General features: G+C 44.1%; 2 protein-coding genes across 4 annotated transcripts; both read right to left on the minus strand.

The window, feature by feature from the left end:
- Nucleotides 1-8: 8 nt before the first annotated feature.
- Nucleotides 9-6,817, minus strand: DDX55 (DEAD-box helicase 55). 2 transcript variants are annotated; one of them, XM_040576479.1, is made up of 14 exons: nucleotides 6,641-6,817; nucleotides 6,327-6,377; nucleotides 6,152-6,238; nucleotides 5,786-5,877; nucleotides 5,610-5,672; nucleotides 4,742-4,891; nucleotides 4,070-4,259; nucleotides 3,869-3,966; nucleotides 3,273-3,404; nucleotides 3,059-3,151; nucleotides 2,383-2,497; nucleotides 1,456-1,624; nucleotides 823-1,115; nucleotides 9-331 (listed from the first exon to the last, which is right to left on the minus strand). In XM_040576479.1, exons 1-14 carry the CDS (start codon nucleotides 6,746-6,748, stop codon nucleotides 164-166), a joined length of 1,809 nt encoding a protein of 602 aa, XP_040432413.1. In that variant the 5' UTR covers nucleotides 6,749-6,817; the 3' UTR covers nucleotides 9-163. The 2 variants fall into 2 exon arrangements, with proteins under 2 accessions (XP_040432413.1, XP_040432414.1); XM_040576480.1 differs by lacking the exon at nucleotides 3,869-3,966 and adding an exon at nucleotides 3,730-3,812 and having other exon boundaries at nucleotides 6,641-6,814.
- A 301-nt stretch (nucleotides 6,818-7,118) lies between these two features.
- TMED2 (transmembrane p24 trafficking protein 2) lies at nucleotides 7,119-13,125 on the minus strand. Of its 2 annotated transcripts, XM_040576484.1 has the most exons (5): nucleotides 12,821-13,066; nucleotides 11,722-11,914; nucleotides 11,284-11,304; nucleotides 9,476-9,583; nucleotides 7,119-8,627 (listed from the first exon to the last, which is right to left on the minus strand). In XM_040576484.1, the coding sequence occupies exons 1-5, from the start codon at nucleotides 12,998-13,000 to the stop codon at nucleotides 8,503-8,505; spliced, it is 627 nt and encodes a 208-aa protein (XP_040432418.1). In that variant the 5' UTR covers nucleotides 13,001-13,066; the 3' UTR covers nucleotides 7,119-8,502. The 2 variants fall into 2 exon arrangements, with proteins under 2 accessions (XP_040432418.1, XP_040432419.1); XM_040576485.1 differs by lacking the exon at nucleotides 11,284-11,304 and having other exon boundaries at nucleotides 12,821-13,125.
- Between the last annotated feature and the right edge of the window lie 284 nt (nucleotides 13,126-13,409).

Consider the following 13,409-nt stretch of genomic DNA (forward strand, 5'->3'; position numbering starts at 1 on the left):
GTGTCACTTACTGATCTGTGGTACGTACCTGAAAAAAGACACCTGTCAGGTCTCTTTATGAAGAAATCAGATCAGTTCTGCTCTCTGCATCATTATTTTGTTATAAATATACAGTTTTATTGAAATAGGCAGTATCAACATAAAAGTCTGGTTAGAATAACAGTCAACATTCAGACTCTAAGTCAGCAACAGTTTCTGCTTTCACTTTGCTTTGGGTGCCTGTTAGTCTCTTCTCAAACTCTTCTTCACTAATTTTCCCCTTTTTTAATCTTTTCAAGAGTCTTGTGTCATTCAGCAACTCTTCCATGTCCTCATCGTCAACATCAGAGCCCTGTTGGCAGTGGAAAAACAAACAATTAAATTCAACACCAAACCACGTTCATTCTATACATCTGAACACAACAGAATTTTACAACCCAGACTTTGCCAGGAGTATCCAAGCACGAAATAATATTCAGGTTCTACCTAGGAAACATTCTAACTCTGTTACACCTATTGAGAATTAAAAAAGCAATAACAACAACGAAGTACTGTCCAATTAAGTGCTGCTGGACCTCTTAAAAGGAAAAACCCATGCAGCCTATGCTGGCAGCATTATTCACTAGCATTAGTAAGTTGGTTTTGTGTTTGGTTCTAAAAAGCTTCTGTGCTTTTTATTTTTGTGCTTTGCCTGTCAAGGGCCTAGAAAGTTAACTTTCAGTCTGTAATTCTGCAGCGCATCTCACTTACGTCAGACTAAAATCCCATTGCTCCCTGCCTTTTGAAAGTAGGCACCTATGCTATAGCAACGACATGTAGCTTAATAGAACGGGCACGGTTTACCTCTTCACGTTTCCTTTTTGCTGTTGCTTTCTTTTTCTTCTCCTTTTTGGCTTTCTGCTTTGACCAGGATTTGTTCTTTATGAATTTCTTTTTTCCTCCACTTTCCTGTCTTTCCTTTCTTTGTTGTTCTAGTTGTTTTTGTCTCTGTTTTTCTCTATTTTTATCCTTAAATGGAATGGAGTCTGTATTAACAGCGACTGGAGTAAAGTCTGCAAAACATTTTCCTCTTAGTTCAGGCATCTTCGGCATTTTTAACAAGGCAAAACCTTTGGCAAGACTAGCAAAATCCAGATCTGTTAAAATAAAGATTATAAAGTCAGTTTCCTCCTGGATAATAAGTTACTTTTTTCTGTGACTTTTAAAGTTATCTTGCATTCTATACTTTATACTAGTAACAATGCTAAGTCGCACTTACTTGCGCTTATGTCTATTTTAGTCAAGCTTGCTAATTAAATGTTTTGTCTGAATTGCTTGAGAAAATAGGAGTTTTGTCAGAATCTGATGCTGCAGAAAGTAACTTTGGGAACAGGAATGGGTAGTTGTAGCTGCTGAATAACACGATTATGTTTTTTTGCCAAATCAAACACTGTCTTCTGAAGAACAGTAAAAGGGACCAGCCCTGCTGTGAATTACCTTTTATTCGGAAGATCAGATTACACTCGTGTTTGGCGTAAGCCTGGATGTAAGACACAAATGCTTTCATCCCTTTCTCAAACACTGCCCTGTCAGCCAGGGCCATAGACTTCAGTTTTGGAAGAAGATCCAACACATTTTTCTGTGGTTTCATTTCCTGCATGGGACACTGAAAAACAAAAAAGAAACAGAAAAAGTTCAAACGAAAAGTTCAGCTGAACAATTTAAAATGTACTGTGAAACTTCAAACGCACACTTCTTCCCAGTTAATCTTCAGTAAGTTTTGAGCCCCCTTCTCCGTCTTTTACGGTGTCATTTTAAAACTCCAGTTCACTGTTTAGCCCCACAAACAATCATCCTAGCCCAGCAGAAGAGCTCACACAGTACAGCTCAAGAGAAGGCAACACCTTCATCTCATGCCTTATCAAGCTATGTTCTCATTAGCAGGCCTCTAGAGAACTCATACAATTAATCCCATAAATGCAGGACCAGGAAATAATTCAAGTTAAAATATTCAAGTTAAAAATAAATTTGTTCTGGCCATTTTTCAGCAGCACCGAGGGTGTAGCATACAAAGTGGTAGTGGCAGGATCTGAGGCAGAAGCGGTGTAAGGCAGTGCTGCCTTATGGAAATGCTCAACCTACACACCATTAGAAAAGAAAAACCTTTCCTTAATCGATGCACCACATGTTCCTATCAAAGATTCAGTTAAAAAAACACAGGTAGCCATCGCATTCTAACAGCTGAGTTTGGTGATTAATAAGCAGCTCGTCTTTTTTTATTTTTTTTTTAATTATGTGACTCTGCTAAAACATGATCTACGCGTATGACCTTAAGCCCTATGAATTTGGATTTCATCATCACTGTCAGTAAGGTTCTGGTGAGCTTGCCTGTCCTCTTGCCTAACAGAATAAAAGTCTACTAACCTTTTGGTTGATTGAGAGAAAGTTAACATAAGATTCTTCCATGGGAAGCAAAAATACAAGTGCACTGCCGACATTGCCAATCCGTGCTGTTCGACCACACCGGTGCACAAAGGCACTGAAACAAAACAGGGCTCATTTAAGAGGAGACGCTCGGTCTGACTCAAAAGTACTAGTGAGCAAAAGGGCAAATCTAACAGAATGGAAAACCTAGAGTGCTGGTTATTTTTGAACTAAACGAATAATTTCAGCAACCAGGAATTATGACAGTAGAAGTTAAAACACATGGAAAAGCTCCTTTCAAGTGAGCTTCCAATGTACCATTCCTTGAAGAGCTCTGTACCCGCTCTCTGCTCTCATTCACCCTGGTGTTTCTCCTTTTTACTTCTTTGGTATTCTCATACTAACCCTTAGAACAGAAAGCCTCTTCACACAAATGCAAGTGGTGACCACCTGTTTGACTTCTGCACGACACACACAAAGCCATTTAACTTCACAGCAGTTACAATAAAAATTGCAATGTTTGATCCTCCCTTGTTCGTGCATTATTTTGCACAAACTCAGACCAATTTTCAGGCAACAAGTAAATGTGTTTTCCACAGCTGTGTGTTCTCAATTTGTATCTAAACAGTACAGTAACATGAGCACAAGTAAAGGTTCTTAAGATCTGAAGTTGTACCTTGCGCTGCTAGGTGGGTCATATTGCAAAACCCAGTGTACCTCTGGAATGTCTATGCCCCGGGCCATCACATCAGTGCAAACTAAAATGCCACTGGGAAGAAGAAAAAGCATTTTTTCATTAGACTGTCATTTGAGAAGAGCTTATTTTCAGACACAATTCCATATCCTGTACTACTACTTTTAGCTGGCTTAGCCTATTTGTATGGCCTTACCCTGGGAGCTTCCGAAACTCGGTAAAAATCTTGTTACGTTTGTGTTTCATCTTCCCATGAATGCACATTATTTTCACTTGTTTAATTAAGGACTCCAAAGCCTTCCCATAGTATTCCACACAGGCACATGTGCTGTTGTGATGATGACAGAAAAGCAAAAGATTATGTTGTATTTTTTATCTGATTTAGGCAGTCAAGCTAGAGCAGTCTGAGCCCTTTCAAAAATAGCCACTTTTGCCTATTTTTATTTAAAATAGGTACTTTTTTTTTAATCACCATATATAACATACATACATTTTACTTTAAAAATATGTATAAAACTAGCATATTCTATAAGACTGCTGTTAAAAAGAAACACTTTTAAAGTAGTTGTGTCCTTGTCAACACAGGGCAGAGTTTTGAAATTCAGGTAATAAAACACCACTCTGTTTTCACAAGAAAACCTACATGGAATTACCTGAAAAAGACTAGATGTTTTTCCTGTTTGTGCTGTCGAAGAAAGTGCACCAACTGATTGAACTTTTCGTCTGCTTTGCATATCTACACAATGCAAAGGAAAAAAAATACATAAGGAAATGGACTTGACACAAACTGACCTGCCAGTTGCTAGTTTAGTGGGGGTTTTTTCCCCATCATGGTTACTGATCTTCAGAGGACTTGCAAGAGCTTTGTGTCTTTGAGACTTCTGATTCCCCTGCTAATGTGGCCATTAACCGGCCGCGATTTAAAAACCTGTTGATGGAACCAGGGAAAAGGGAGAGGGAGCAACAAACTACCACAAGGCCCGGAGTTCTCACCATGTAGTAGTTCTCCAGGCGCGTTGGAGTTTTCTGTGTGTTGCTTGCTGCCACTCCCTTCTCTTTCACTGAGATGCGGACAGGATTCCGGAGACCTGCTCTCACCAGGTTCTCCACCTCTTGAGTCTGAGTTGCTGAGAAGAGACCTGTCCGTCTCTGCTTGGGTAAAAAGTCCAGAATGGCATTTAAACTGCAAGTAAGCACATGTAAAACATAAATGTCCCAAGATCTTCCTCAGAAAGAAGTTTAATCACTGGAACTATGAGTTCATAAACAAAATAGTTTTTATTACTGAGCGCCAACTCTACAGCCTCTTCTATTCAGTTAATCATCGTAACTTTTCAAGAAAGAGAAAAAGGATGTCAGAGTTTCTTTGTTACAGTGTTTCAAGTCACTATAGTGTGTAAATACCTATCCTTAAATGAGTACATGCTAATATACATCACAAAAAAAGAAATCTTGAACTCTGTACTCATCAAGGAATCACCTTTTCCTGATTCTCTTCCCCTCTTAGCAACTGCTTTATGTAGTCTGCAGAGCCAAGAGAGGTAAAAGACCAAAACGGAACAAATCTCATTTCAGAGGTCGCTGTAGGCCAGGCTCATTCACATCAATCACATACAAACTCATTTAAAAATTCAGAAGTATAACTGGAGTTTATTATTTGAATACCTTGATTCAAAGCCCATATCGAGAAGTCTGTCTGCTTCATCTAACACCAACACATCGAGAGACTTCACACAGCTTGCGAGATCCAGCCCATCTGCTTTTCTTCTGAACAGATCCTCCAAGCGGCCTGGCGTAGCTACAATGATGTTCCCGCTGTTTGGGTTAAGGACATACAGCAATTTTGTAACCACGCAAGGTAAGGACTTCGGAGGAGCTGCTAGGATTAACGCAGCACAAATCTGCACTCAAACTGACTGCACTCTTCAATAAAACAATTTCTGTGCTATTTCCCACCGTATTCCTATTTCAGGAGCTCTCAGACAGTACGTTGACGGGAGAAAAAGCCCTCAGGAGAAAGCACGCTATTTGCAGCAGTAAAAGTTTAGAACATCGACTACGGAAAGCAACCGTTAGCTAGAAGAAATATTTGGTGCCTCCACGAAAAAGCCAGCAGCAAATACAATTGCTCCAAAGGTTCCCCATCAGCACCAAACAGTTCCAGAAAATTATTCAACACAGACTCAATCTTGTCAGACTCTACTGCTAGTACAATGTTGACACAAAAGAAGGAACTGAAAACCTGTCGGTGAAGACAGTTTTTCAATTCACCACGCTGTACTCTGTGATTTACCAGGACAGCATGTAAATGGTACCAATTTCACATATGAGCCTTTCCTGTCATCTCATTACCATCTCAGGATGGCGCGTCCCACTCAAGAATCCACAATTTCTTTACCATATACCCAACAGTTTTATGCAGAACCACCAAATTTTACCACCAGCAAGACCCAAATTCATAATTTGTAAGTTTTAATGACGGACAAAACCACAGTTGCAAGGCACTGGTAAAAATTACAGGCAATCAACTTACCCGTGTTCTTTAAGTTTTTCAACATCTTCCATGGGATTCCTACCGCCTATTAAAAGAATCTGACTAAAACAAGAGAACAGAAAGATTTAGGTCATCTTTGAGTTTTGCTAGTTTACAAATGACAGAAGTCCAAAGGAAAGGGAACCGAGATCATGAAAAGCCTGAAGTTCACCCACCTAAACATGGGGAAGTGTTTTGTGAAGTGCGATAATACCTCATCAATTTGAATAGCTAATTCTCTTGTCGGTGTGATAATTATAGCTCCAACCTGCACAAGAAGACAAAAGGAATTTATGGAAAGTAACCAAATAGAAGACAGACTGTGGGAAAATTGTCCATTGTACGGTAAGTGCAAAGAAAGCAACCCAGTATTTGTTTTCAATTTTTACGCAGTTTGTTGTTCCTGGTATACCTGAGCTGAGCACACAGTCACTTTACGTGTATTCAGTTTGACTGACTGGTGCTTTCACTGAGCTCCTCAATCTTACTGAGGGATCATAAGAACATAGTAAACCATTCAGAACCGAACAACTTAATCTTACCTGCATTTTTTTCAATTTTTGTTCCCGTCTGAGAAGAATTTCTAGGATGGGAATTACGAAGGCTAAGGTTTTGCCGCTGCCTGTTACCTGTGAAATCGGAAGGAGAATCAGCCCTTCGTTAGCTCCAGAGACAAACCGAGAAAAACAAGAGGCTGCCCCGGTTCACAACACTCACCGCTTCCGCAGCAACATCTTTGTTACTCATGAAGAGCGGAATGGTTGCGGACTAGAAGAGAAACAGCACACCAACAGTTCAACCTGCTCCGCTGGAAGTAAATCTCACAGAGCCCAGATTTCCCCCAGGAGCCACCAGAGCTCTCTAGAAGCCACCCGAGCGAGGGGACACCCCAGGGCAAAACCTGAGGGGTGGCTTCAGGGCTGCGACCGAGCCCGGTGCCCCGGCCGAGGGCCCGCACAGCGCTCACACGGCCCGGAGCCCCCTTCCTCCCCCCTCGAGGCCCAGCCCCGGGGCCGGGGCTCCCCCCTCACCTGCACCGGGGTCATGCTGGCGAAGCCGAGGCCCCGCAGCGCCCGCAGCACGCCGGGGCTGAGCGCCACGGGCAGCGCCTCCCAGCGCCCCTCCGTCACCGCCTCCATCTCGGCCCGGTCCCGCCGCCAGGCCCCGTCCCCCCCCCCCCCCACAGCGTCCGGCCGCGGCGGGGCCCCCCCGGAAACACGCGGCGCGGCGCTTTGGTTCCGGCCCTGCGCGATGCCCCACGGCGGCCGCTCCGGCACCACAAAAAAAAAACCTTTTTTCGGGAAATCGCCCATTAAGGCGCTGCCGGAGGCCCTGCAGTGCCAGAGCCCAGTAGCACCAACGCCAGTGTACAATTACGTCTCTTTCCTTCAACGCAAAGGCAGCAGCCTAACAACTTCCCAACACCCAAATAAACACTTCATGAAAAAAAAAATTCACGTGCCAAGCAGCCCCTCGTAGGGTCAAAGAAGAAAGAGACAAGATCTCTTGTTTCTTTTTCTTTTTTTTAAAGAATTTGTTTATTTTATCGAACCTGGGTCATATGTAGATTCACAAGCAATTTTAAATGTACATCTTAGAATTCAATTTGAGTGTTTTACACAAAAATATTGGCACACAACAGTTGCAATAAGGTGTAACAGCCACCTTGCTGAAGAACTGCTGCAAGTGTTTGCCCGAGGTTGAAAAATCTTTACCTGGAACATGAAAACCTGTAACAAATTTTAAATTAATTGTACAAAACTGTTGTGTGTAACTTGTAGAGGCTCCCCCCTGGAAAAGGTCCCCCCCCCCACCCCAAAAATGATTACAACTAATGTACATCAGTCACAACATAATCCTGGCTCAGCACCCACACCAGACGCTGCTTTAATTTTAAACCGATCATCAGATACCAAGGAAAGTAACTTTATACAAAAACAAATCTACATGTGCCTGGAAAAGAAAACACACCAGTACTTAGCATTATGCTAATTATGACCAGATAATGGCAGAGGCTGCCACTGAACTTAAATACAAGGGCTGCATAGCATCGCAATAAACCCCCAGAATCATTAACCCTTTGGCATCTGGAATCCAGATTTCCTGAACACTACTGCATTCTGCAATAGCACCAACAGTCTGAGCTTTGGAGCTGCAAAAACCAAAGGGCCAACTACTGTTTGCCAAGACACTGCACGATTGGCTTTGATATAAAACCGGTGAGAGACTAAAAACCATATGGTGAACACTCGGTAGAGGAGAGAACGTATCTTGATATCGACTACTGAATTAAAAAGCTTCAGAAATAAGTTGGAGTACTTGGGACAGTTACTAAAGACTTCCTTTCCAATTTTAACCAGGTATACATACTAGAGTGGAAGTTGTCAGCTGTCTTCCATTCATTATCAGAATAAAGTTCCTCAGAATAAAGTTCCAATCGCTCCTCCTTGGCAGTTTCTACACGTGAAGAAGGGACTCTTTCAATTTCATAACACCTACTGCAGGGTTAAAGACGTGAAAAATGCAAGTCACATTAGGGCCTTGTACCGTTTTTTTCCCTAGACAGAACTGCAAGTACTTATGAAAACAGAAAGTTAGAAAAGACACCGACATTGCTTGTTACTACAGTTGAGTTACAGCATTTGCAGCTTGCTTGGACCTCGCTTAGCATACAGACTAGGCAGACTGAAGTGAAAAAAAATATGCCAATCAAGTGATGAGATTTCAGCATAGCTTTTGCTACAGAAGATATATAAAAACAATTCATTTTTAACTAGGAAGGAACATAAGTTTTACAGTTCAGTAAAGAGGGTTTAGAAACTAAATGACTTTTTTTTGTGACCAGGATGGTTGGTAGATAGTGAACTGAAATCCAGGACCAGGAACAGTACTCTTAAACAACTCTTCGGACTTCAAAAAACCTCTTCAGATAGTAGATTTGTCCCAGTGTCATGGCAACTAGTACAAGAGCTTCAAAGAATGACCAGAGGACCACTCTGCTGTTTGTGTTGTCATTAACTGTTGGGGAAAAAAAATAAACAACAGCTTAAAACAAACTTAAACATACTTTATTTGGTCATAGGAACTGAACAATTGCACGTAAACCTTCCAGTTACATCACTGATATTTGTATCATGTCAGTACAAGTGCTCCGAGACTCTGCAGTCTTAGGGATGAGAGCTCAGGGGCTTATTTTTCTGAACAGCTCAAACTATGCTACGCAAGCAGGTGTTAACCTCACCTTTGGACACAAACTGCAACATCTTTCAGTATTCTGCCCACCTTCAAAGAGGCCGACAGAGGCACGTAACTGCCAACCAGATGTCACCTGCTGCTTCAAGCAACAGCCACGTTTTAAGGTCTCAAAGTCAAGAGGGGAACTGCAGATCTCTAAAGGTTCATTATCTCTGGTTCTAAAAGGTTCGGTACTTTAAGTCAGACCATTAGTAACAAAAGAAAAAACGGTCATAAAACTGGAAATAATCATAGGTTCAAAGCGTTGAGAGACCCGTGTTGTAACGTAATGCTGTATTTCCACATTAAAAACATTCGCCCTTTATTCTTGACAGGTGCTAGGAACCATACCTTTACTGCTATCTTCATGAGTAAGACATTCAAAGAATTACAGAATTTACACCAATTAAGCAAAGATTATTTTGCATAACAACCTTCATTACGCGAGAGACGTATCTTAAAGAAGATAGCAAGTGTCAATCATGTTCTTTACCATATTGGCAGAACTTTCAGAACTTGTTCCGAATTCTTTTTAGTAACATGAAAAAGCTGCTATGAACTTGAACCTAAAAAAAAAAAAGATTTAAAATCCATTTGAGAGGGGACAAGGCATTTAAGTCAAAGACACATACTTGCTCTATGTATTCTCTCACGAACTTCCATGTACTCCTGTTCATGCTTTACGGCTGTCATGGCCACTGCTAACTCGTTAATCATCTCTTCTAGCTTGTTCTGATGAGCTGCAGAATAATTTCAGAAGAAAGTCTGTTATTGACTCAAAAACCAGTTTGTTAGAACATACGAACAGCTGTAATTAGCTTCCTGTCACAGGGGAAGTTCTGAGAAATGCAATCCGTACAACTGCACTTCCCAGCCTTACAGCACAATAAGGTTTTGTTATCGTATCACCACATTTCCTAACACACCTCCACGGCATTTAACAAGTGAGAAAACACCTTTCTCTGCATCCAACTAGGTGGCAGAGGACACCCAGGTCAGGCAGCGCAGCCTGCTCGTATCCCATCTGGACATACCTCTCCGTAAGAGCACAAGCTCAGCACCATACCATTAGCTATTTCGCAAATACCTTCCAATATATTCCAAGCAAGTTATCTTAACATAACAGCCTTTTCTAGTTGTTAAGCTTGCAAAAATAGAACAACTGAGGAATTAGCTTAAGATCATGATGCTGGCAAAACGAGATGACTTTCTGAAGCAGTGGCACATCTTGTGATCCTCCCGTTTAGCCGAAGCACGGCATTCAGCAGAAACACTGCCAAAGGGGCCTGGCAGAGGGCAGGAACCGGCCTCGGGTTCTGGTACGCCATGAAGAATAGGAAAATAAACTAATAATGACAGGAAATTAGCTTGAGATAATTCAGCACACGGACAGACCACAGATCCGAGGTTTAGTGCCCTGCCAATCACAGAGTCCTTTAAACACCTTCATGCTCAAAGAACTGTTCACTTACAAAAATTATGAACGATGCAAGTGATTTTCAAAGTTTTCTAGCACCAAGGGAAGTTCAAGCAGTCATTCCATGGACAGAATAACACTCATACAAGCTATAATTAAAACCTAAATAGATGTCTAAACCACACTCACTTTGCTAATATTGTAAATGCCTTATTTTCGTGGCCAATTGGTCACTGCAATGCGTGCAGTTATTAGTAAGAGAAGAAACCACAGCTGCAGGGATTGTTTAAACCCACTAAAAGCACACTCAAGGGAAAGTGTTTGCCTTAAAAAATAAAGCTGTATTAATATTCTTTACAATGCATATTTACAGTGTCTCTTCAGACTCAGTAAAAAGATTTAACTTAGACTTATAAAAAGTTCAAGTTAGGAACATGTTAAGTTTTGTCAAGAGCTATCAAGCACTCAAGGCACACCGTTATTTGCTTGCTAAAATAGAAAACAAGGCTTCTCTTCTTCCTAGCTCCAGTTAGCGATTTCTATACCCAGAGGTTTACTTTACAGCAAATGACAAGTTTGAAGTTTTCTTGTAACATTATTGCTAACTCATAACCGAGATGGAATTTGTTGCTTCCAAAAGCCCTTGATTATCCAACACGAGTTTCAGTGAACGTAAACACTGTCTAAAATATCTAACGTTCCTGGACGTTCATTGTTTTAGTTCAATTCCCCCAAAAACTCCTCCTAATCAGGTCTTCCACTAGCCACGAGTAACCACCTGAAGACAAACCATCACGGCCAGTTGAAGGACCTGATCCCAAGAGCTGCTAAGTACATAAATGCCTCGATGGAAGCTTGCAGGTGCTCAGCATTGCTCAGAATCAGACCTTTTATGTAGTTTATTAAAGAGACATTCTCATGCTACAAACAAACATTACAGAAAAAAGCAAACGTTAGCTGTTAGTGAATAAACATTTGCAAAAGACAAGATGCTAATGAGCTTTCAAAAATCAGGACACATACCATCCCAGGTATCTCCACCACCTAGAGAAAAGTGTAAGAGATGAACACAAGTACAGGACAAAAGGCTGCAGATAACACAGTAACTTACACGGCTAAGAGCTTTTTTTATTAGCACATTTATCAAAGAGCTCAGCTAACGCACGTGGTAATCTACGTACTGCTGAGCAAACTAGAAATCAGAGAATGAGACTGACGAAAAGACTAAAGGATGAGAGCATTAGTTTCTGCAGATGGCCAAGAGATTCCCTGGTGATTCTGCATTAAGTTGGGTCACGAGGTCTAAAAACATCCGTATCCGTTCTAGCTGTGCAAGAGGACAGTTAACTAGACCGCCTGAAGAAACGGGAATTCTGAGAATCCCAGGCCAAGTTCACAAGTCATGCATGCACAGAAAAGCTCACAAGCCGGAGCTAATTTCTTTCCAGGAGTCTTCCTCACCTTCTGTCTCCATATCTTGCCCTTTTGGAGCTTCCCCGATATCAATTGTGAACATCACTATCTTGGGAGTCATAGTGGACATTCTGTTACTAAAGCAAAACTTGTAAGTTCCATCCATGTGGGCAGCAAATGTGTATTTTCCACTGGACTCTCGATCGCCTTTATAAATCCCTTTATTATCAGGCCCTGTAATCTGGACGGGGAAAACAAAATATCATACATTTTATTTAACATACAGTGCTTTAAAATGCATCATTACAGACCGCGTGCATACCCTGAAGCTATCCAGTCAGATTCACCAACAGCACCCGTGCTCTGACTGGCCTGGCATTCTTTGCATTTTCCTTCCCATGACCCAAAGCAACGCTGCATTTTTCTGCCCGGCAATCTCTAAAACACTCTCAAGTAAGGCGAGCCGCGGAAAAGCCTCGCCCTCTGGCTGAGATTACTGGCCATCTGTCCTCAAGATAAGAGGCACTCAACAAGGGAGACGTACGCTGGCTGCAACGCCACAAGGCTGGCCGTTAGCCAAATTAACAACTGCGGAGAAAACCTTACCTCTGGTGTTTGAAGGAAAATAGAAAGAAAAAAGGGTATACTGCAGTACGTCAAGACTGCTTTAGCTATAATACTCTGTAGTGCTGCAATTGCCTTCTCTGACAGGGCCAGGGCAGCGAATGTTCGGGCTCGCCGTGGCCTGACATCTCCCATCCCAGCAGGCCACCAGGCCCAGCTGCTGAGCTCCCACCGGCGATAACCGAGCGGGCTTTCGCAGCTTCCTGACTATTTCCTGCTTCGGGCCAACGGGCAAATTTAAAGCATTACACTCAGTTTCCGCAACAGCTCTCTCGCGGTGACGCTACCGCAGGCCAGCAGCGATGCGCCCTCCACCGAGACGCGAGCAACTCCCGTTCGTTACTCCTCTACGGGTTTTAACGCCTTGCAGCGGAAAACCCCTCGCCGAGCAGCGCCGGGCGGGCACGCAGCCGGGCCGCAGGCAGCCCCCCGCCGCCCGGCGGCACGCGCGGCCCCCCCCGGCCCCCCCCGGCCCGGCTCCTCGCCTCAGCGCGCCCCCCGCGCGGGCAGGCCCGGGCCTCACCTCCACGTCGATGTCGAGGAAGCCGCCCTCCGCCACCTCGAAGATGAGCCCCATCTTGGTGCCGGACGGCACCCGCTCCAGGAAGCACTCCTCGGCGTGCGCGTCGATGCTGACGAAGTAGGCGGCGGCTGGGGCGCCCAGCGCGGCCAGCAGCGCCAGCACCGCCCGCAGCGCCGACATGGCGGAGCCCAGCGGCGGGGCGGCAGGAAGAGGGGACGGCGCTTCCGGTCGCGAGCCACGCCGCTTCCGGGGGCACGGGGCCGACGCTCATTGGGCGCCGCCGCGCCGCTGCCACGTACGGGCCGGGGAGACGGCGGCCGGGGAGGGACAAGGGGAGGGGAGGACGGGGTGGGGAAGAGCGGGGAGGGGAGGGGGGCGGGGCCTGCGCTCGGAGCGGCCAATGAGGACGGAGAGGGGCGCGGAGAGGAGGAGGGGGGAGCCAATCAGCGCGAGGCGGGGAAGGTGGGCCTATCGGAGAGCAGAGGGGCGGCGTTGGCTGAGGGAGGGGGGGGGCGTCGCCTGGCAACCGGGCGGCGCGGGCGGGAGCGCGGGGCCCGAGGCGCTGAGGCGACCCCGGGAGGGGGGGGGG

This window comes from Cygnus olor, chromosome 17 (genome assembly GCF_009769625.2).
Source record: "Cygnus olor isolate bCygOlo1 chromosome 17, bCygOlo1.pri.v2, whole genome shotgun sequence".
NCBI lineage: Eukaryota > Metazoa > Chordata > Aves > Anseriformes > Anatidae > Cygnus > Cygnus olor.

Bases quoted from the DNA above. Each gene is read 5' to 3' on its own strand.
- DDX55 (XM_040576479.1), bottom strand. From the start codon at position 6,748: ATGGAGGCGGTGACGGAGGGGCGCTGGGAGGCGCTGCCCGTGGCGCTC. The intron at 4,892-5,609 runs GTAAGTTGATTG...TAACCCAAACAG, and splicing joins GAAAAACTTAAAGAACACGG to CGGGAACATCATTGTAGCTA. The intron at 3,152-3,272 runs GTAAGGCCATAC...TCTTCTTCCCAG, and splicing joins GAGTTTCGGAAGCTCCCAGG to TGGCATTTTAGTTTGCACTG.
- TMED2 (XM_040576484.1), bottom strand. From the start codon at position 13,000: ATGTCGGCGCTGCGGGCGGTGCTGGCGCTGCTGGCCGCGCTGGGCGCC. The intron at 11,915-12,820 runs GTGAGGCCCGGG...TTCCCCGTCCAG, and splicing joins TCCTCGACATCGACGTGGAG to ATTACAGGGCCTGATAATAA. The intron at 9,584-11,283 runs GTATGTGTCCTG...ATTATTCTGCAG, and splicing joins TGGTGGAGATACCTGGGATG to CTCATCAGAACAAGCTAGAA.